General features: G+C 34.2%; 1 protein-coding gene across 1 annotated transcript in view; it reads right to left on the bottom strand.

Moving 5' to 3' along the window:
* CYTH3 (cytohesin 3) overlaps positions 1–23,667 on the bottom strand; it is a gene marked incomplete at its 5' end in the record, with an annotated part of 38,465 nt that overhangs the window by 9,052 nt on the left and 5,746 nt on the right. Inside the window, 5 exons of the mRNA XM_012542786.3 lie at positions 1,157–1,268; positions 1,494–1,642; positions 4,598–4,710; positions 10,094–10,174; positions 16,211–16,329. Coding sequence (XP_012398240.2) covers positions 1,157–1,268; positions 1,494–1,642; positions 4,598–4,710; positions 10,094–10,174; positions 16,211–16,329 — 574 coding nt within the window. The remainder of the gene's footprint in view (positions 1–1,156; positions 1,269–1,493; positions 1,643–4,597; positions 4,711–10,093; positions 10,175–16,210; positions 16,330–23,667) is intronic.

Genomic DNA, 23,667 nt, shown 5'->3' on the forward strand with positions numbered 1-23,667 from the left:
ACCAGGTGATTGGGAACTGACAAATATGGCAGAATAAAAAATGGAAGACACCTTAAAGATTTTCTAGTTCAATCTTTCATTTTATGTAAAATAAAGGAAGCTTAACTTAGGGTGGCTTTTTTTTTAAACTATGGCTCCATTTTAACTTCCCATAAGGAAAAAAAAATAACAAAATCACTTTGGAAATAAGTATTCTAAAATACTTTACTGCCAGATTGAAATAAGATTATTAAACTAGTCAGCTTACCATTAAATCATTTTAGTTCAGGGATAATGTGGAACACAGTTCTTAAATAGTGAAACTAGAGGCCCTTTACTCCCTTGAATTGAAACTAGTCTGGTGTTCAGTTCCATGACTCAAAAAGACCTGAATTACTTTATTGACAAACTTACTGCAAGGGTTTGTTTCCTCCAATGACTACTACCACAGGAATCTCCAATGTTGGACTAAGTGAGTCCAGAGGAAGTATAGAAACAAGTGAATGACTCAGCCATAAAGTAAAGTTTTGTACAAGCCAACAAAAGGGGAAAGGAAAATCAAGGCAGAAATGAGCAACTGAAGAAGAGCAGGAAGCCATTGGGTACGTACCTCCTAAATGCAGAATAAGCAGAGACAGCCAGTCACAGAACAGAAAGGTGATAGTCATAGGCCAGAAGGAAAACAAGAAGGCACATTTAAACCACTCATTAAGAAATCATAACCAAACCAAACCAAGAGAAAGTCACAAATAATATGGGAAAATAAAGACACACACATAAACTATTTGGAGATAAATGCATTTGCTTCTACAGAAAACTGAGTTGAAATTTTATCTAGAAAATTACTTAACAGTTTTCTGGGATGGATCAATGTAACCGAGTATGTTCTTTCTCTGCCATGGAGACTTTAAGAGATTAAAAAGCCCTTTTCTGCTGATGCCTCAATTCTGACATGCCACCATTCAAGCAAGAGATTAACTCTGAAGTACAACCATCAAAAGAATTATTTTGACTGAACTGCATTTTTTAAAGGTACTGCCTTTAGATTAGGGGCATTTAACAGAGCTGAATTTGCAGTAATTCCTATTAGTTCTACAGCAATGTGTTAAAGGGGGGCAAGCAACCTATGATTAAAGACAAAAAGCAATGCAGCAGAATGAGCAATTCTGATACTAACCTAATTTCAATAGCCAGCCTTCTCTATCTGGATTAAAAAATGTGTGTGTCAAGTCATTTCCATCATCTTCCGGAATCTTAAATGGCTCATTTTTAATACTTTCATATAAATTCTGTAAGGGGACAAAATGGTAACTTCAGTAAAAATCAAAGACGTTGTGGTCTCTTTATTAGTCCTTAGGGAAATGGAAGACAAAATAAAGAAGAGTTATAAAGTGACAGTTATGCTAATCAGATTAAAATTTTGAAATAAGAGAACATTAACAATTACAATGGGTAAAAACCACAGAGAGGATTTGACTTCAAGCACACACATTCACAGTTCTAATAAAACTTACCCTCAATAATTCCTCTGGGAGATCCCCACCCTCATTAATGCCTCGGTTCATAGATATGAATCGTTCCACTGTTGGTTTATCTCTCACATTGTGGTTGTGGAGGCTGGTGTTTAGCATGATGATGGCAAAAGACAACACATAGCATGTATCTGAAATAAATCCAATGCAAACCAGAGAGATCATTGAATTATGCTGCAAGGCTGGGGATATGCTTGCAGCTAGTTGTGTCCCTCCAGACAGGCAGTTAGGTTCCCAGGAAAATAAAACCATTTACAAGCCATAGTTGTGGCTCGGATAACCACAAGCTAGCTGACGACTAGTACCTGCAGACATGTGCATTCTACAGACATTTTCTCTTTTGCTGGCTCCAGTCTCTCCGAAAAGCACAGGTTTCGAACATCAACAAGGGCTTGGAATAAAATTCATTCAACTGGACAGATGCCAAACCTGTCATATTTTGTGGGATATAAAATTGGAGTTGAGGTTCTATACTGAGCCCAGCTCAAAAATATATAGAAATCTATAGGAATCATCTTTTCATAGTACTTACTGTATTATCCTTACCACAAAGCAGTAGCAAAATCTAGATTCTCTAAAACTGGAATATGGTTTATAATTAATATTATTTTTGTTCCCTCTCGATATATCATTTTAGGTAGGTGGAATAGATTCCGAGATAGTTTATATTCAGACTAGCTTAGTGTGTGGTAGACAAATAAATGATACAATTTCCTTCCTCTAGTGACTCCTAGATAAGGTAGAAGTCCTTAGATTTAGTGTCAAGTTCTTTCTGTGTCATAGATGAGGCCCTTATTCTAGTACTGATCAAAATTCATAACTCTTTTACACAAAAAGAGCCTAGAATTTAAAAGTAGATTATACCAGTACTTAAATGGACTACTAAAAGGAAAGAGGAGGAAGAGACATAGACGTGAACTCAGTTCTTTGGAGAAAAGCCAGTGCAATCATGTGGCTCACCCAGGGAACCATATGGCCCCAAGGATGGCAGAAGATGGAGGGAATAGTAGGCTGGCAAAGAGTTCCTGAACCAGGGCCAAGAACCTGGTTAAAGTGGGTAAGCTGTAGGGATCAGAAACTAGCAACAGGGCATAAAATCATGACAAGGAGATCCAAACCCAGATTTTGTCTTTCAATAGTAATGTGCCTTTTGGCTTTTTCGGATATGCAAAATGGGAACTGACTCTCCAGTGACCTTAGGTGCTTTATATACTTGGGGAAGAGGGGTGTTCTAGACCCATGATAGTGCTCTAAGTGTGGAACAACTATAGAGGTTTCCTTTTGTGTATTGTGTATTTTGTGTATTGTCTGGCCTATATGGCTGCTGAGACTCCTCTCAAGTCCAGTGAAGAAGGTGGGACTTACCATAAATATGGGTTACATGACCCTCTAGCAACCCTGAGTAATTCCCCTATGCATGTGGGGGAAGATGGAACAGGGTGGTACTCATCCACAATAGTGCAGTACAGAGGACTGTATAGGCCCCAGGGAAGAGGAATTCCTACTGAGGGAAGTTGAACTTACTAGAGACCCTGGTATTAAATCCCATCCACATTAGGAGAACTTTATAGGTGCTTGGCAAAAAGTAGAAGCATTCACTTTTGACTTATGGAGTTACCTCTGGAGTGTCTCAGGTTGCAAATGCAGCCATTCACAATGCAATGTTCATGACTATGGTCTCATTTAGAATCTGACCAGTACTCAGAAATCTTCAGGAGTATATAAGTGGGACTGTGTAGTCGCCAAGCTGTCTGAAAGGTCAAGTCTCCAGGAGAGCCTAGATGATTCATAAGTGCTCCTGGAATAACAGCAGGTATTTGGCTCACCTGGCATACTATTATAGCATAAGAAACAGTTATGTTCTTCATCTTATTGTTTTCCTGCATTCTTTGTACTGAAGTAAAATGCAAAGAACACAGTATTCATAATGAATCAACCAGAAAAATGCATCTTGCTCCTGATTACATGAAACCTAAAGAGCAGAAAGAGCAGATACAAAAAAAAATTCTAGAATTAATCAACATAGATTATACTTGAAATAAGTTTGTGCTCTGCATAAATAGGAGCAAATGTGAAATAATATTGGGCTAGTGTCATGATCTAAAGATTTGGTTTTATCTGAATCAGTATTCAATCAGATTCTGAGAAAAAAAATGTTATTCTCAAATGCTTTGTGATTCTTATCCAAGTCCTAACCAGTTTCTAAAGGAAAACTAAGTCAAAGTTTAGGAAGAAATCCTGAAAATATGTTAGAGGAGTGATCAAATGAAGAACAGAAGACTCTTTTTATTAATACAATTAAGAAGAGTTCATAATTCTCTACCCTTGATTATATTGAAAAGTTCAAAGAAGCCAGATCATCTCCAACAGTATAACTTTCAACATTAACATTTCTGGAGTCCTATCTGATAAGTCAAAATTGAACTTTGTACCTTTCTTTAATCTTACCTCTGGAAATCCGTCACATTTCTGAATATTGCAATTTTTAAGTGGCAATAAAAATAACATTTTTATTTAATTTATTTAAATAATAATATATATGATTTTGTTGATAATAAAAATAAAAATAATTTTGTTTAATTTATTTAAATAATATTATTAATTATAATAGCAGCATTTAAATAATACTCTAAAACTTTCACTGGGCTTTACATATATTCTTTCACTGGATCTTCAAGACAACTCCAGGAAGTAGGCATTAGTGTCACCATTTTACAGATGAAGAAACTGAGACTAAAAAAAGGGTAAGTGAAAAAAAAAAAAGTGAGGAAAAAAAAAGGGTAAGTAATTTGCCTGAGATACTCTCTTAACTGTCGGATTTGGACTCAGGTTACAATAAAGAAGAAAGAACTCTCCCTGTCGGTGTTTCCTTTTCTGTGTGTGGGGACTGAGACAAAAGCTGATGCTGAGATTCTGGAGGGAAACTCAAGATGAAGACATATAAGAGTTCAGGGCTTCAGTGACAGGTCACCTGGCATACAACCAGCACAGCTGTGATGAATTTAGTTCAGTCTCTTCCAGGTTGAGTTATAGTATTTTAACAGGAGAACTGAGAAGAAGATGATCTAAAAGCCATCTTTACTTACCTGTAGACTGGAAGACTCCAGGGTTGCAGAGACAGTAGCGTGAAGCAAAAGCTTCCATCATGCGATCAATTTTCTGAGCCTCCCCTGGAAGCCTGAAACTCCACAGGAACTGCCTAAAAAACCCCACAAAATTGTAAATAATCCTGCTGAAATTTTTAGAAAAATATACATACAAATGTACCTGGAGATTTGCTCAAATTTATGCAAGCATGAAGGTATTCTAATTCCAGAATTAGTGGCTCTTCCTACTGTATACACCATCTCCCAATATGATCAATAGGTCTGACTTGCTCAGAGTACAGAAGAAAAACAACCATTCTGCCCATCAGACAAGGGGGGAAAGAATAATGCTCACAATGGTGAACTCAAAAGAATCATTTTTCTCTGAGTTTTGCAAAAGCCACTAGCACTGTTTCATAAGAACTAGGGAGAAACATACCTTATGCATAAGAAGTAACATGATTACTTCAAAAGTTAATAGAATGAGAACATACAGAACAACCACCTTATCATTCATTCTGCTTCACCAATTCTAACAAGAGAGCACAGAAAAGAGAAGGCAGCCAAACACAAGGGAAAAACCTTTATTCTAACACTTCAACGATTTTAGGATTTTGTCTAAAAGACAAAGAAAGAAAGAACAGTTCAGGAGGCTAATAAGGCATCAGACCCTGGGTCTTAAGTGAATAAGCTCTAGAAGTATGTGAGTAAGGGGAATTATTTCTCAAAGATTCAAGTTTTCAAAAACTAGTTCTGATTTGTCTCATTTTTTTGTGAGATATGTATTTTTCAAAAATGGAAGTACACACATATGCCCAATATCTTTCTGTGAATTGTTGAGCCCCAAGGCTCAAACTTTTAGACACAAATGTTAGATAGAAGTGAACTATTTTGAATCTTCAACTAAAGCAAGATTTAAAGCAGAGAAAAGATGATGCACAGTGAATGATCATGATAGAAAGAATGCATTGGGTACAGGAGGATGATCTGTGGAGTAAAATATTGGGATATCAAAAAATATTTTTACATTTTTCTCAGCCTGAGAACAGCCTGCAGGTTGTACCTACCCCACAGATTCACATCACATCATTATTAACAGATGATAACAAACCCTGAAGGAAAATTCTGTTTGTACTCTGGCTCTAAAATAAAAGCATACATTACAGCAAAACTTCTTAAACAGGGAGAAGGGAAGGTTGCAACCTCATTGCAGTAGGAGGTCCCTGGTCTTTGGTAACTTGGTAAAGCAATTGACAGAGAGAGCCTGAATTACTGTCAACAATCTGGAAGCCAAGCTAGTTCCTGGAGCAAGGAGGGAGGACCAGTGATAAAATTCTCACCTTTAAATGGACCTTGCATTGACAAAATCATCACAACCCCACAGTTTATGATGTTAATCCTTGAGGGTATATTTCCCCTTATAAAAGAACCTACTATTACCTCACTAGCTTGCTAACTAACAAACCTTTTTAGGGTTAATCCCCTTGCTAAATCATAAAGGTTAAATGAAGCCCGTTAAGGACTCTAATCCCTTTTTACAGTTAGCCCGCTAGTAATCCTGCCTTAACTTGCCACACTTTATGGAGCCTTTTCCCTTATCAATAGGCCTCCAGTTAATTGCTACAACCCCTTTTCTTTGCTAAAAACTCTTAGGAGTTTAGGCTACTGTTAATAGCTTAATAAATGCTTTACCTTTTGATTTGGAGAAGGTGTAAGCCAACAAATTCTTTTGAGACAACCTGTGGGGCTAATAGCCCCAATATAATTTTGGGGTGACACCCATTCTTCCCAGTATTTGGCAGCTAACCCCATCATTTTGGTGGTTCATAGAGGAGTGACTGGCTGTACTCCCAAACCACATTTTTCTGGGTTCAGCATTTCTGTACCTTGTACCCCATCATTTTGCTATTCTATATACCATCATCAGATACTCTAACCCCATCAGTATGTGGGATTACATAACAAAATGTGGGGATCATGAAATTATAATTTATTATTAGTAAATGTTTAGTTTTTAGCACATGTAACCTCCCATTGAGAGGTTACTGATGACCAATCTTGCCTAATCCCAGACCTTCAGAAATCTTACCTAATCATAGGTCCTCATAGATTTCTGGCCACTGCCTTTCTGAGCAGTGGTTCTCATGTCCAACAGAGCACTGAGACAAGCTCAAGTTTGTGAAAAACTTAATCTATATGACCAAAATTGTGATCTTTGCTAAAAGGGAAATCACCCAAGATCTCTGGTTTGTTTTTGATTATATGGAAGTTCCCAAGATTATTGCTTCATTTTATTCCAGTTATTTCTCAGATATTAACATCCATTCAGCTTCTTCTATTGATTAGGTGACTGGATTAATTTTGAACATTAAACCTATCCCTGATTCTTCTTCCCCAGTTTCAGTTATCTGAAAATTCAGTTATCTTGCGAGCTCAAGACTTTATTCCATGTGTTCCCATTCTGCACTACTCCTACACTCTTACTTAACTCCTATTAAACTCCATCTATTTCCTGGTCCCCACTGCTTATATAGGGTCTACGAGGTCACACCCACAGCCAATAAGAGAAGGGGACATCTTCCATTGATGCATTCCCAATGGACCAGAACTTCTGCTCACGAGGCAGACCCTATTAGCTGCAAAGATCACATCCGGGTGCCTCAGACATCAAGGCCTCTTTACTTCCTCTTATACTATGTGAGGTTCCTCTCGGACCCTTACAAGCATAGACAATAATGCCTTTTTGAACATAGAACATAATATTTTCTTTTAATGGTGTTAGAGATGGCAGTATGTATAAGGAAAGGAGTATACAATTTAAAAACTATTATGGTATGGCATACCCTTTGTTATGGTGGACAATGAGTAGAACTAGTAATCCTCTGCCATGTGAACAACTGTCCACATTTCATTTTTTCCCCATATATGCTTAATTTTCCTCAGACAAGGGAACTCTGATGGCTTCTGAAATCAATTTAATTCATGAAAAGTAGATTTATTATGGCTCTGCTCTTTAGGTGGCCCTAATGACCTTAAAGTTCAAACGACTAGGCAGCACTGAAACTAGAATAGTTTTTGCTTTTGTCTATTTCTGGTTTCTAAAACTCTGTGTGTGTGTGTGTGTGTGTGTGTGTGTGTGTGTGTACATATATATATCTCAATATATGATATATATCAATACATATATAATATACACCTCTGTATATATAACATGTACATGTACATATGTGTGTATAAATATACATCAATACATATGTATTTGTGTATTTTTTTCTTTTTTTTCCCTAACTGGATCTGTGATTTCCTTGAACTTCCTACAGAATTCACAGTGAAGAACTTCTACCAGTGCAGAGTGATACCTTCTTAACAACTAACAATCTTGGGTAGTTTCCTGGGTATTGAGAAATTAAATAACTTGCCCAGAGTCATATAGCTGGTATATGTTAAATTCAGGACTTGAATTCAGGTCTTCCAGCACTAGAACTAGAATAAAATAACAATTGTAAAACTTTCCAATTTTATCAAAATCTAAGAGTTTTTAATTGAATCAGTTTTCAATTGATTGAGATAACTGAAACTGGGGAAGAAGAATCAGGGATAGGTTGAAGGAGATATTTTAATGTTCAAAATGAATCCAGTCACCTGATCAGTAGAAGAAGCTGAATGGATGTTAGTATCTGAGAAGCAACTGGAATAAAATGAAGCAATAATCTTGGGAACTTCCATATAATCAAAAACAAACCAGAGATCTTGGGTGATTTCCCTTTTAGCAAAGATCACAATTTTGGTCATGTAGATTAAGTTTTTCACAAACTATAAACTGCTATCTTGAAACAACTACTTAAGAAAGGTACACTGAGACAGCATAAAATAACACAAAATAACATATTAGCAGAGCACACTACTTCATGTGTGGCATTATCTAATTAATATACATATTTTCTTTCTTTTTTATTAAAGCTTTTTATTTGCAAAAACATGCATAGGTAATTCTTCAATATTGATCCTTGCAAAACCTTTTGTTCCATTTTTCCCTTTTTCCCCCCCTCCCTTTCCCTAGCTGGCAGGTAGTCAGTCCAATACATGTTAAATATGTTCAAATACATGTTAAATCTAATATTACATAGTTATAGTTATCTTGCTGCACAAAAGAAATCAGATCAAGAAGGAAGATAAAGAAAAACTGAGAAAGAAAACAAAATGCAAGCAAATAACAACAGAGAGAGTAAGAATGCTATGTTGTGTTCCACACTCTGTTCCCACAGTTCTCTCTCTGCGTGTAGATGGCTCTCTTCATCACTGCACAAGTGGAACTGATTTGAATCATCTCATTGTTGAAGAGAGCCACATCCGAAAGAACTGATCATCGTATACTCTGGTTGTTGCCATGTAAAATGATCTCCTGGTCTTGCTCATTTCACTTAGCATCAGTTCATGTAAGTCTCTCCAGGCCTTTCTGAAATCATCCTGCTGGTCATTTCTTACAGAACAATAATATTCCATAGCATTCATATACCACAATTTACCCAACCATTCTCCAACTGATGGGTGTCCACTCGGGTTCCAATTTTTTGCCACTACAAAAAAAGGTGCCACAAACATTTTTGCACATGTGGGTCCCTTTCCCTCTTTTAAGATCTCTTTGGGATATAAGCCCAGTAGAAACATTGCTGGATCAAAGAGTATGCGCAGTTTGATAACTTTTGGAGCATAGTTCCAAATTGCTCTCCAGAATGGTTGGATCCTTTCATAGTTCCACCAAGAACATATCAGTGTCCTAGCTTTCCCATGTCCCCTACAACATTCGTCATTATCTTTTCCTGTCATCTTAGCCAATCTGACAAGTTTGTAGTGGTATCTCAGAGTTGTCTTAATTTCCTTTTCTCTGATCAATAGTGATTGGGAGCACCTTTTTCATGTGACTACAGATAGTTCCAATTTCTTCATCTGAAAATTGTCTTTGACCATTTATCATTGGAGAATGGCTTGAACTATCATAAATTTGAGTCATTTCTCTATTGATTTCAGAAATGAGTACTTTATCAGATCCTTTGGATGTAAAAATATTTTCCTAGTTTATTGCTTCCCTTCTAATCTTGTCTGCATTAGTTTTGTTGGTACAAAAAAATTTTAACTTAATATAGTAAAAATTATTCATTTTGTGATCAATAATGATCTCTAATTCTTCTTTGGTCACAAATTCCTTCCTCTTCCACAGATCTGAGAGGTAAACCATCCTATGTTCTTCTAATTTGTTTATAATATCATTCTTTATGTTTAGATCATGAACCCATTTCGATGTGATTTTGATATACAATTATACATATTTTCTAAAGATATTAATACTTCCTGTGTGAAATCAATAACCAAAAAGATAAACAAAGATGTTTTTCCAATACTAATTTTCATACTTTTCTTCAAAACTAAAGATAAAGTGAAATCTTAAAGACAAAATTTATTGAAATAATTTAAAATGTGACATAATGATATATTTACCTTAAAGCTTGTACAAGGTTGAGATCAGCAAATTCATGGAGTTCAACAAAAGCTTGAAGAACTTTAATGTTAAATTCATCTCTAGAAAAGAAAGTCTATGATGAGAAAGTAGTTCTAAATTTTTTCACCTTTTTCTTTTTTTTTTAAGTATACTTTCTATGTGTTTAAAAATGAGAGAGAAAAATAGCTTCTATTCACAAATATTTTAAATTTTTTTCTTACTGTATGTACATCATGGTTTTTAATGTTAATTTCCCTTTAAAAATAACTGAACTTAGATTAGCTAAGAAACTGGTATAAGAAGCTGGAAACACTGACTATGCCCAAATTTTCTCCCTCCTTAGTTGACAGGAATGGCTTTTGAAGTTAAATGATATCTAAAAGATATCATTTAATGATATCTAAAAGAGAAACATCTTAAAGTTAATTTAATTTTCCAAACAAGATGGAGGTCACAATTATTAAATAAATGGATGGAATATAAACCAGCTAACTCAACTAAATGTTCAACCTATCATGGTAGTCACAAGCCAAAGATGGCACCTTACATTTAAGTTCATAGCAATGGAGGCATGCTGCAGATACCGCAGAACTGTAAAACGCTTTAGATCCACTTGTACACCAAAATAGGAATTGGCTTTAATTAAAGGCTACACGGTGTCTGATGCAATATGAGAGAGATACAAGCTATAAAATTCAAGTTCAAACAATTTAACAGGAAAAATCCATGTAATGTACATTCACTAGAACACTAGACAAGACATAAACCCTTTAAAATAGAGTGCTTGCTAATTAGAATACACTCAAGATATTTTTATGTACTACACAAACCATGTCAAAGTATAAAATTAATGATTTAATTCACACATAACAGTTAAATGCCTTCCAAGTGTTCTTCATATGGTAGAAGAGTAATGTATTCAGAGTTTTCTGCTAACATTATTTACTAAAACTCTCAAGTCTCACCAAAGAAATTTGAATTATTCTCTGCTTACAGATATAATTACTGGAAGAGTACATAGGGCTTCATTTTTGTTTCATGTTGCTATTACAGTTGTTTAGGAGCTCTGTCCAGCTTTTTAACTCTGTGGTTTAGAGTTCTGCATTATTGGATAGACATTGCCTCAAAGGAGTCTTCTCAGAAGTCAGTCTGTATTAGGAGAAGGTAAGGAATCTCTCTCTCTCAGACACCTGGGAAGGCTGGCCCCAAGTATTGATCTAAAGGTCTGTAAGTTGGTATTTCTTTAAGGACAGAACTACCTCAAATGTGCTTTGTGATATCGCAAGGAAGAAAGGTAATGGAGTCCTTCCCTGTAATACTAACAGGAAACGTGGCAGAAACCAGGTTTTAGTAATAGCATTCAGGATTTATTTGGCTCTATAAAGTTGAACTTAAAAGTATGAAAGTCAGATTCACATATTTGTTATTCAGGAACTCCACAGAAATGAAGGATATAACTAGTGTCTCTAAATGCACTCATGTATCCAGTTTTAACTTCTAATTCCTGCACTTTGCATCTCAGTTTCAACAGGAAGATAAAACACTCAGGTAAGATTTCACATCTTAGGAATTTAGTTTTGGACATACCACCTTTCACCTTTTAAGGTTTGCTTAATGTCTCTCTTCCAAGAACATACTACTATAAGACTGATTGGAAGAAAAATCCTTATAAGACAAAGCTTTGGGAAAATTTTCAAAATTGATGAAAATGAAAATGAATAGGGAAGGGAGAGATGAAATCTGCAAAGAAAGCTTGAATATAAAGCAATTCCAAAAAAATCAGTAGTCTCTTAGCAGGATTCCTTTCAAATCAGCTATCTTAAAAGGCTACTTATTTCACTTGGACCTAAAAAAAGGCATCAAAATTAGGGTGTTCTAGGTATTTATCACTTAGCTAATAAAGACTTTTCTTTAAGACATATTAACTATATAAGGGTAGAACACAGTCCAGCCTGTTTCTTTCAAATTAACAACTAAGAGCCAGAAGATTTAATAGTGATAAGAATAAAATGGTATCAATTTCACCAATTATCATCTCTTACTTTACCTAAAATAGCAGATTTCTTTAACTTGACTCTATCTTTCTGCCTTCATAGATACATCCAACTCACAGCTACAACAGTTATGAAAATAATTTCTTTGAATTTTCTTCCTGTTTTACAAAGTATTACTTGGTTCTTAATCAAACTACTTAAATTCATTTTGATTTTAGACTTGGCTCCCTCATTATAACCATTTACAGGAATGTATCCAAAAAAGCTACTTAGGGGGAAAAAAAAGTAGGGACTGGTCTTTTCAGCAGGAATTATATATTTATCACTGACATTTTACTGAAATGCTGTATTCTGAATGATGCTATGCTGAAGCTACAATTTTTATTTATTTATTTGTTTGTTTGTTTGCTGAGGCAACTGGGGTTAATTGACTTGCTCAGAGTCACATAGGTAGGAAGTATTAAGTGTCTGAGATCACATTTGAACTCAGGTCCTTCTGATTTCAGGACTGGTGCTCTAATCATTGTACCACCTATCTGCCCCAGCTACAAAATTTTTACAGGCTTTTTAGGAGCTACTTAATGAGTTAGAAGCTCAAGAAAAAGCCCTAATAATCCTTTAGACCTAAAAGTTTTTACTTTGAAAACCTACTTTGCTTAGTTTTACTTTAGTAAATAAACTTGATATAGGGAACCTGAATATAAAACTTGTTTCTGCTCTTACTTTAGGATTGTGAGATTATAAATAATAAAAATGCCATTTAAAAATAGTAACACAAATGTTATATACAATTAATTTAATTTCTAGAATTTCACAAATGTTATAGGTTTAATATGAAATAGTCTCTGCTGCAATACTGAGGGCACGTTACACAGGATTTGTCCCTATGAGCTTTATAAAAACATATTTAACTTTTATTCAAGAATTTTTAATAAAAAGCTAGAAACATTCAGACTAAGCATTTTGGGGGTTATTTTTTAAATCTATTTTCTTGTATTCACAAAAAAGTCTATTCTAATATCTTCAAAGAGATTTGAGGATCCCACTCTAATATTTATTAATATTAATATTAATTCTCCTTTTTAATAATAACTGTCCTCTCATTTTATTCTTCAATGCAAGGGGACAGTGGTTAAAAATCGAAGCAATATCAAAAAATATTCAAAGCAGCTTTTTTTCTCAGAGCAAAAAAAAAAAAAAGGAAATAGAGGGGAGGTGTATCAGTTGGGGACTGGCTCAATAAACTGTGGTATGTGTTCGTGATGAATATTATTGTTCTTTGGAAATGATGAGGAGGATGCTCTCAGAAAACAATAACAATATCAAAAACTGGAAAGTCCTCCATGAACTTAAAGCAAAGTGAAACGCACTGTATACAAAGTAATAGCAATGTTCTGGATGACCAGCTGTAAATAACTTTGTATTCTCAGTAGTACAATCATTCACAACTATTCTGAAAGACTTATGATGAAAAATCCTATCCATACCCGGAGAAAGAACTGATTATGCCTGAATACAGATTGAAACATTCTCTCTTACTGCCTGTCTGTATCTATCTCTTTTTTTTAACTTGATTTTTCTTGAGGGTTTTTATTTTCATTAGAGTGGGAGATTTATGTTTTCTTTCACAATCTGACTTTTTTGGAAATATTTTGCATAACTTCATATGTGGTTTCTTAATTGTGGGTGGGGATAAGGAAGAGAACATAGAACTCAATTTTTAAAAACAGGGATGGAGCTAACATGGCAGAAAGGACACACAATTTCTTTCTGACCTTCTCCTACAGCTCTCATACTAATTAGCAAATTCAGTCTCTGAATTAGCCCTGGACTGGCAGAATCCACAAATATCAGGAGTGTAACAAATTACCAGAAGAAGATAATTTCGAAGATCTCCAGAAAAGGTCTGTTTCAATTGGGTATGGAGAGAGGCAGGCCCAGCGCAAGCAGGCTGAGCACAGACACCGAGTGCAGGCAGTGCAGACCCAGGGTGGTGCAGGCTCCACAGATAGAGAATCTATGGGGAGGAATCTAAGCAGTGTTGGCCACTCTGCCCTGGTTGGAAGCCAGTAGATTGGCAGAGAAGTTATAAAATATCCAACACAAACACAAAAGGTAAATAGTGAACCCCGAAACGCCAGAATCTCACAAGACTTGGCCATGACCACCCAGTACTGGGAGTGAATCAGCACTAACCCACCGCAGATGCGGCTACTTATAGAGGAAGCTTGGACAACCTGTCTTGCCCTAAAAGCAGATATTAATTTTTTTTAAAAAATGAGTAATAAAGCAAAAAAGAACTTTGACCATAGGCAGTTTATGGTGAAACAGAAGAACAGATTTCAAACCCTGAGGAGACTAAAAACAGATCATCTCCAGATGAAGCCCCAAATGGTGATATAAATTGGTTCCCATCACACAAGGTTCTCCTAGAAGAAATTTTAAAAGATCTTAAAAGAGAGCTAGAAGAAAAATGGGGAAAGGAAATGAAAACTTTGCAAGAGGGTTTGGAAAACACAAAATTATCTTAAGAAAATTCATTACAAAATAAACTTAGTGAAATGGAAAAAAGCATATAACTCATTAAAAGACATTTGACAAAACGGAAAAAGAAAACAACTCCCAGAAAAACAGAATTTGGCAAATGGAAAAAAATCCAGAGAACAAAATAACTCATTTAAAAATTTAATTGGACAAATACAAAAAGATGTTTAAAAAAAAGTAAATCAAGAAAATAATTCACTAAAAATCAGAACTGAACAAATGGAAATGAATAACTCAATGAGATATCAAGAATGAATTAAGCAAAACCAAAAAAAAAAAAAATTAAAAAAAAGAAAAAAATAGGAAAAAATGTAAACTACCTACTTGGGAAAACAACTGACCTGGAAAACAGATCTAAGAGAGACAATTTAAGAATTATTGTACTTCCTGAAAACCATGATGAAAAAAAGAACTCAGACGTTATTTTTCAGAAAATCATCAAAGAGAACTGCTCTGATGTCATAGAATCAGATGATAAAATAACCATTGAAAGAATTCATCAAATACTTCCTGAAAGAGACCTCAAAATTTAAACTTCAAAGAATATCGTGGCTAAATTTCAGAACTATCAGACCAAGGAAAAAATATTACAGGCAGCCAGAAAAAAAAACAATTCAAATACTGAGGAGCCACAATAAAGATTACCCAGGATCTAGCAGCTTCCAGATTAAAGGATCAAAGAGCCTGGAATCTGATATTCCATAAAGCAAAGGAACTTGGAATGCAGCCAAGAATAAACTACTCTGCTAAACTGAGTATTTTCTTTCAGGGAAGAAGATGGAGATTTAATATAACAGGTGAATTCAATTTATTTCTGATGAAAAGACCAGAACTAAAAAAAAAATTTGACATCCAAATACAGAAGTCAAGAGAAGCATAAAATGGGTAAAAAGAAAAGAACTCTTGAGAACTGTATTTCTGTTATGGGTATACATAGAAAGTGCATGTATAATTTGATTTTACTGTTAAAATATGAAAAAGAAACTAGGGGTGGAAGGGAGATTGTACCAAATTTTAAAATTTTAATTTCAAGTGCAAAAAAAATTGTTTTGAATGTAACTGGGGGAAAATATTAAATAAAATTCAATAAAAGTTAGTTTATTTGTTTAAAAAAAATCGTAGTGATAGTTACCACAAAGTCCTATTTCTGGGCAAATGACCAAAGAGGATCACAAAGCTTTCCAAGGCTTAGAAAATAACACCAACATTTGCCTTCCTGAAATTGTTTTATTAGAAGATTCTACAGGAAAATTATAAGCCCCAGCACTCCTGTTCAGCCATTCCCAACATCCCTTATTCACCTAAGTACAAGAAAGAAAAAAGAATCTGCTCTGTTCACTCAGAGTATTGGGACATAGCTGGGAAGAAATTCAAAGAATCATTTTATTTCACAGACTGATGTATGGGTAATTAATTTTTTTTAAATGCCAAAAGAGTACCAAAATAACTCTTAACAGAGAAGGAATGTCTATTCCAGAATTCATGATAGAATGTATACTATATAGAACATGGAGTAAGGTATGCAATGCAGGCAAAATTTCAAATATATATATATGCCTTTATTCTCCTTCCACTTACCTTTCACCAAGGTAGTCCCCAATTACAGTTTTATTTAGTCCTTCTCCTTTATAAAGGAACTGGGCTATGTCTTCTGGGGTACTCTGCAGCAGGTCATTTTCTATAAGAAATTGAATTCCCTAAAGAGGAACATAAGAAAGAAAGTACTGATTGTTTGGAGCTTATCTTGGTATGTGATATGAGGTGCTGGTCTAAATCTAATTTTTGCTAGATTGCTGACCAATTTCCCCAGTAATTTCTGTCAAATAGTGAATCCTTTAACTAGTAAAGGGGTCTTTGGATTTATCAAACACCACATTAACAGATTTGTTTGCTTCTATATTTATTCTAATCTATTAAACTGATCAAATTCTATTTTTTAACCAGTATCAAATTGTTTTAATCATCACTGCTTTGTAGTTCAGTTTGAGTTCTGGTACTGATAGACCTCCTTCTATTCCTTTTCTTTTTTCACTATTACCTTTGACATTCTTAACCATTTTTTTCTTTTATATGAATTTCACTATTTTTTCTAGGTCTATAAAATATTCTCTTAGGAATATAATTAGTCCACCTCTGAATAAGTATATTACTTTATACAGTATTGTCATTTTTATTATTTTGTCTCCATCTACCCACAAGCAAGTAGTTGTTTCTTTAATTACTTAATCTCTATTTATCCAGAGTATTTTGTAATGAATTTATATAGTTCTTGGGGGCATTCCAAATATTTAATAGTCTCTGTACTTATTTTGAATTAAAGTTCCCTTTCTGTTTATTCATGCTGTTTTGTTGGTGATATATAGAAATGCTGATGATTTATGTACATTTATTTTACATCACCTTTGTTGAAGTTATTATCTCAATTAATTTTTGCTTGACCCATCACGAAAATTTTCTTTACTCTTTCTCTACGCTTATTCCCTGAATTTCTTTTTTTATCTTATTGTTACAGCTAGCATTTTTAGCATGTGAAATACTACTAATGGTAAAATGGGTCTCCTTGCTTTATCACTGATTTTATTCTCTATTACATAGAATGTTTGCTTTTTGGCTTTAGAAAGATTACTGACAACAAAGATCCATTTTATTTCTGTGATTTCTAGAGTTTTTAACAAAACCAAGATACTGGATTTTGTCTAAAGCTTTTTCAACATCTATTGGAATAATCATATGGCTTAGATTTAAATTATTAATATGATTTTTGTGGCAGCAAGATGGTACAGTGGATAGAGCACTAGGCTTGGAATGAGAATTCTTCCTGAATTCAAATCTGTCCTGAGTCACTTATTAACTGTGACACCCTGGGCAAGTCTCTTAATCTTATTTACCTTAGTTCCTCATTGATAAAATGAGCTAGAGAAGGAAATGGCACACCATACTGCTATATCTGCTGAGAAAATCTCAAATGGGGCCACAAAAAGTTGAACTGAAAACAATTAAATAACAACAACAAAAGATAAAAAGGTAGAAGACTATGTGTGGAATATGATATTTATGGTCAGCTACATTCACTGGTTGGTTTTTCTTTGTTAAAAATTCAGGAAGAATGATGAAAAAGGTACACTGAGAAATAACTATCATATAAAATCAAAAGTAACTGATAAAAAAAATTAATGGAAGGTGGGTCAGGTTTTCTTTGGGAAGCAAATAAAATAATTGCCAGGTTGTTTTACTGTTTGTTTAAAAACTTAATTTCATATGACATTTTGTACTAATATTTCCAAAAACACCACTATGAAAATAGCTATGGCTCATATCACGACAACTATTAGAGAAAATGAAAAAGTAGAAATTCTATACATTTATACATCCTTTAAAAAAAATTCATTCTATATGTGAGATAGTTTCTACAAGACAAAAGTTCCTTTGTCTCATTCAAATTTTAGTTTAATGACAAATTTCATCCACTTCTGTCAAAAAAAATTTTGAAGGATCTCTATTCATGAATGTTATACCCATAAATATTAATTCATAAAAGAAGAAAGAGGGGATGGGGGATGAGTTTCTTGAGTTATGGGACCTGGTTCTGATTCATGCTGTTTTATTCACTACTTGATCATCCTACCACTGGAACTATGTCCCTCTCATTTTCCCTGGATGCTGCATACCACCTATCCTGGGTAAAGAATGGTTTTGGGGAAGCATGACCTTTGCTCAAAGAAGAGGAGGCGGTTTCCCTAACTGCTTAGTCTCCCTGATGAAATCTGTTATGAAGCTGCCAACTCCATGTAAACAGAATTTTCCTTCCTCTATATTTCTAAGACCAAATGTGCTTCCCAATTCCTACCCACATTCAACTCCCTCTATGCTACCTTATTTTAACCTCATCCTATAACCCTGCCTGCCACCCAACATGTCTGGTTTCTTTTTTTTTTTTAAATAATAGTTTTTCATTTTCAAAATACATATATAGTTTTCAACATTCACCCTTGCAAAACCTTGTGTTCCAAATTTTCTTCCCTCCCTTCTCCCCACCCCCTCACTGAGACAGCAACTAATTCAATATATGTTAAACATGTGCAATTCTTCTATACAAATTTCCATCTTTATAATGGTGCACAAGAAAAATCAGGTCAAAAAGGGAAAAAAAATAAAAAGAAAGAAAAAGCAAGCAAACCATAACAAAAAAGATGAAAATGTTGTTTCTTATCCAACACTCAGTCCCCATAGTCCTCTCTCTAGATGCAGATGACTCCCTCCATCACAAGTCTATTGGAATTGTCTTGAATCACCTCATTGTTGAAAAAAGCCAAGTCCATCACAGTTGATCATCATATAATCTTGTTGCTGTGTACAAGACTCTCTTGGTTCTTCTATCTTCACTTCTGGCTTCCTTTTCATATTTGTCTTTTCTCCCCTTCCCTGAGTGACTTTCCTTTTGTGCCATGCTCTCCCCCCAAAAAACCAAACCAAACCAAAACAACAACCAAAAAAACTCTGATTCTATGATGTCAAGATGATAGAGTAGTGGAAAGAGCAGCACCAAAAATAAATAAAACAAACCCAATCCTTCAAATAGATCTCAAAAATGTACCAGACCAGTCCCGAACAGGAAATCCAAGGGGGAAGAAAATGACACTGAATCATTTTCCATCCCAAGTCTGGCAAAGAGAGAAACAAACAGAGGTCTACAGGATGGCACAGGAGGAAAGGCACAGAAGTGAGTCAAGGAGAACATTTGGCTAGGAATGACCATGTGGGATATTTCAGTGCAAAGAGAAACTGGGCACTGGGGAGAGTAAAGAAATTCTAAATTCAGCAAAGAGGAATGTTCAGCCTTGAACAGGATGCAGGAATAGATGCCACCTGGCAGCTCTATAGCTTACTACCCAGTTCCAGGGTGAGGAAAAACACAAATACTTATGAAGGGATGATTTCATCAGGATGCAACAATTGTGTGGTTCTGACTTTAGAAGAATAGGGTTTTAGTTCTAGCTTTATTTCAAGCAAAAGCACACAGAAGAATAAATAGGGTAGGAATTCTAAACAAAAGGAAAGCCCTAAGTTCTATCACTCTGAATTAGCAAACATTCACAGATCTATTGATCAGACCCAATCCCAGTTCAAAAACTTGCAGAGCTCACAGCAGAAGAGCAGACCTGTATCATACCTGAAAGTGAGCACTGAATGCTTTTCCCAGGCTAGGTTATATTTGAGATCCTGGAATAAGTCAACATTTACTTCAATGTAAGCAGCAGCAGTGCCAGCTCAGATATTTCCTCCATAATTGATCGATCCTAATGTGAAGTCCAAAGTTAGGGAGTATATTAGAAGAATAAGCAAACAAAAAAAGAAACCCATCTTAAATAATTATTATGGTGACAGTGATACTCAAGAGACAAATCCAGAAGAGAATGACTCCAAAACATTTACTAGCAAATCCTCAAAGAAAAATATAACTTGGGTACAACTTCAACCAGAATTCTGTCAAGAGAAAAAAAAAGTTTTACAAGATAAATAACATGATACCACTAGAGGGAAAAGCTGGAAAAGAAATAAGAGCTATGGAAGAAAGAACTGGAAAGGGAATTAACAGCTTGGAATAAGAAATACAAAACCTTATACAAGAAACAACCCTCCCTGAAAATAGACCAAATAAACTCTGAGACAACATTATTAAAACAAAGTCAAAAGACTGAAAAAATAGAAGAAAATCAAGAGAATATTTTAACAAAATAAAGGATCTGAGAAACAAAGGAGAGATAATTGAAAAAAATCTTTATTTAGGCAGAAAAGAGGGGAGAGGAAAGAAACATTATATTTCAAGAAATCTTAAAAAAAAAAACTATCCAGATTTTGTCAAACCAGAAGGTAAAGTGGAAATAGAAAAAAACCATCTGCCATCTTCTGAAAGAAATACCAAGAAAAAAGGTCCCAGGAACATTATAGTCAAAATTAAAAATAGGCAAATAATAGAGGGTTCAATCAAAAATAACTAACTCAGCAAAAATTAATTTAATCCTACAGGGTAGTGAGGGGAAAGCCTTTGATAAAACAGAGGACTTCCAAGTATTCCTGATTAAAAGATCAGATCTATTCAGAAACTCTGAATTATAAACAACAGAGTAAAGAAAAATACATAAAAGTAAATATGAATGATCATAAGAAAATCAAAACAAAGGATAATCATAAAGAAGGATAAAATGTTGAAATTTTAATATTGGTAAAGAGAGAATCCCATTATTATTAGGGGCTCATAAAAGAACTCTAATCAGACCAAAGGTGTGAAAGTAGTTTTGTTATATATTGATCATCTTGAAAGAAGAATGGAAAGGGAGAAGAAGAGGAATACTTTGGGTGGTGGTGTAGTAAGATAAGGATAGGAAAAATGCTCTCTCATAATCAGGGTGATAAGTAGAAACCTACGCAAATAGTCAAAAGGAGTAGTGGGAGCAATTGATATTTTAGCTTCATTCTCACTTGAACTGGTCAAAAGGAAGAAAAAATATACATATACATAATTAGTACAGAAATAAATTATTCAACAAGAGAACAAGAGGGAAATTATGAGGAGTAGTCCTAAATAAAAACAACTATCAGGATGTATAAAAATATCTATAGCAACTTTTTTTTTGTAGTGGTAGAGAACTGGAAAGTGAAGGGGTGCTCACCAACTGGAATACTTTAAGAGCATTTCTTATCAATGAAGAATAGAGATGATTTTGAGGCAGGCATTAATTTAAATCACATATTGCTTGCTTTTCCCTTAAATAGAAAACAAATTTAACATGTTATTTTCAAAGTTATCCTGACTGTTTTCTATTGTCCTTCTTGCTGTTCCTTCTTTGCATTAGGAAAAAATATTTCAATGACCCCTTTGTAAACTTTTTATCTTTCCCTCCAATTGTAATTAATAGTCATTAAATAGATAACAAACATTTATTAAGTGCCTATTAAATATCAGGTACTATCCTAAGTGCTAGGATACAAATAAAAAAATATTCCCTGCCCTCAAAAGCTTACCATCTAGGTGGAATCTCAGAGCCGATTAATTTTCATTTCTCTAATTATTAGTGATTTGTAAGTTGTTTTTTTCTGTTAATAACATGAGGTTTCTTCTTTTGAGAACTAACTTCATTTGCTTTGGTCATTTATTTATTGGTAATGGTTCCTGTTCTATGTATTTGAATCAGTTTCTTTTATACACTGGATATTAGACCTTTATGAGAGAAACTTGTGGCAAATATTTTTTTCCCATTTACCTATTTTTCTTTTAATTTTAACTGCACTGACTTTATGTAAAAACTTGTACTCAAAACCGTCCTTTTTATTTTCTATGAGATCCCATGTTTGGTTACGAGTTTTTCCACCAGCAAGAGTTGCAATAAGTATTTCCTTTCTTTGTTTATATGAATTTTTATGTATGTTACATATCTATGATAAATACACTAAAAAATAGGGCATGAAATGTTGGTTGAACCTAATTTCTTCCAGACTACTTTCTAGTTTTCCATGCAGTTTTCATAGAATAATGAGATCTTGTAGCAGTAGTGATGGCTCCGATTTATCAAACACTCTGCAACTATGTTTGTTCGCTTTTGTACTCTCATTTATCTGATTTTTTTCTATTCCTTAACCAGTATCAAATAGTTTTGATGATACTTTGAGATACTTGTCATCTTGTTCCTTCAGATGAATTGTTATGTATTTTTTCTCACTCTATAACATAATCCTCTAGCAGTTTGATTGTTATAACATTGAATAAATTAATTTAGTAGTTCTACTGTTATTTTTATTGTATAAACATAACTCAACCATGACCAATTATTCAGGTTTGCCTTTCTTTTGTAAAGAATATTTTATAATTATACTCATATAGTTTCTGTGTATGTATATTGGTAATATTTTATATATTCTGTGGTTATTCTAAATACTTTTCTCTTTTTCTTTCTGCTGGGTTTTCTTGCAGAGGGATAATGATTTGTATGAGTTTTATTTCCTGTTAGCTTTCCTAAAGCTACTGTTTCAATTACTTTTTAGTTGATTCTAGGATTTTCTAAGTGCATCTTCACATCTACAAAAAGCACTATCTTTTTTCATTATTACCTACATGGTTTCTTTCAATTTTTTTCTTTGTTGTTGCTGTTCACTTGTTTCAACCATATCTGACTCCTTTTAGGGATTTCTTGGCAAAGATACTTTTCCATTTCCATTCTCTTTTTCCTACTATTTTTTTTTATAGATGAGGCAAACAGGATTAAGTGACTTGCCCAGGATCACATAGCTATTAAGTGTCTAAGGCCAATTTTGAACTCAGATTTCCTGACTCCAAGTCTGGTGCTCTATCCACTGTACCAACATTACTAAAGTAGTGATGGCATCTATCCTAGCTCTACTCTTGATATAAGTTGAAAGGCCCCTAATTTTTTTTAATATCTTTTAGATATAAGGCTGGTTTTCAGCTTTAAATGATTACTGTTTACTTATTAAGGAAAATTAACATTTTATCCCAATGTTTTTTGGTGTTTTAAACATAAATGGCTATCGTAATTTGTCACAAGACTTTTCTCAGTTATTGATATGATCATGTAGTTTTTATTGATTTTATTAGATTAACCTATTAGCTTTATAGTTTTCCTAATAATGAACCAACCTGTAATCTGTATTTCAGATTAAACTTAGAAGAAAAACAGAATTCTGAGAAGAAATAGAGAGAAGGATAAAATGAAGAAAATGGGATGGAGGAAATATACAGCAAATATGAACGTGAATGAGATGAGATTATTTACAAAATGGAAACAGACAGACAGAATAAAACTAGAATCTAACAATATGTTACAGTTTAAGAGACACATCTAAAACAGAAAGATATATACAGGGTAAGGAAAGGGCAGGGATAGCAGTCATGATCTCAGACAAAGCAGAAGCAAAAAAAAAGGACTTAATTAAAAGATATAATCAGGGAAACTGCATTTTGCTAAAAGGTACCAAAAACAATGAAATAATATTTTTTAAAAATTCTACAGCAAGTTTCT

This window comes from Sarcophilus harrisii, chromosome 1 (genome assembly GCF_902635505.1).
Source record: "Sarcophilus harrisii chromosome 1, mSarHar1.11, whole genome shotgun sequence".
Taxonomy (NCBI): domain Eukaryota; kingdom Metazoa; phylum Chordata; class Mammalia; order Dasyuromorphia; family Dasyuridae; genus Sarcophilus; species Sarcophilus harrisii.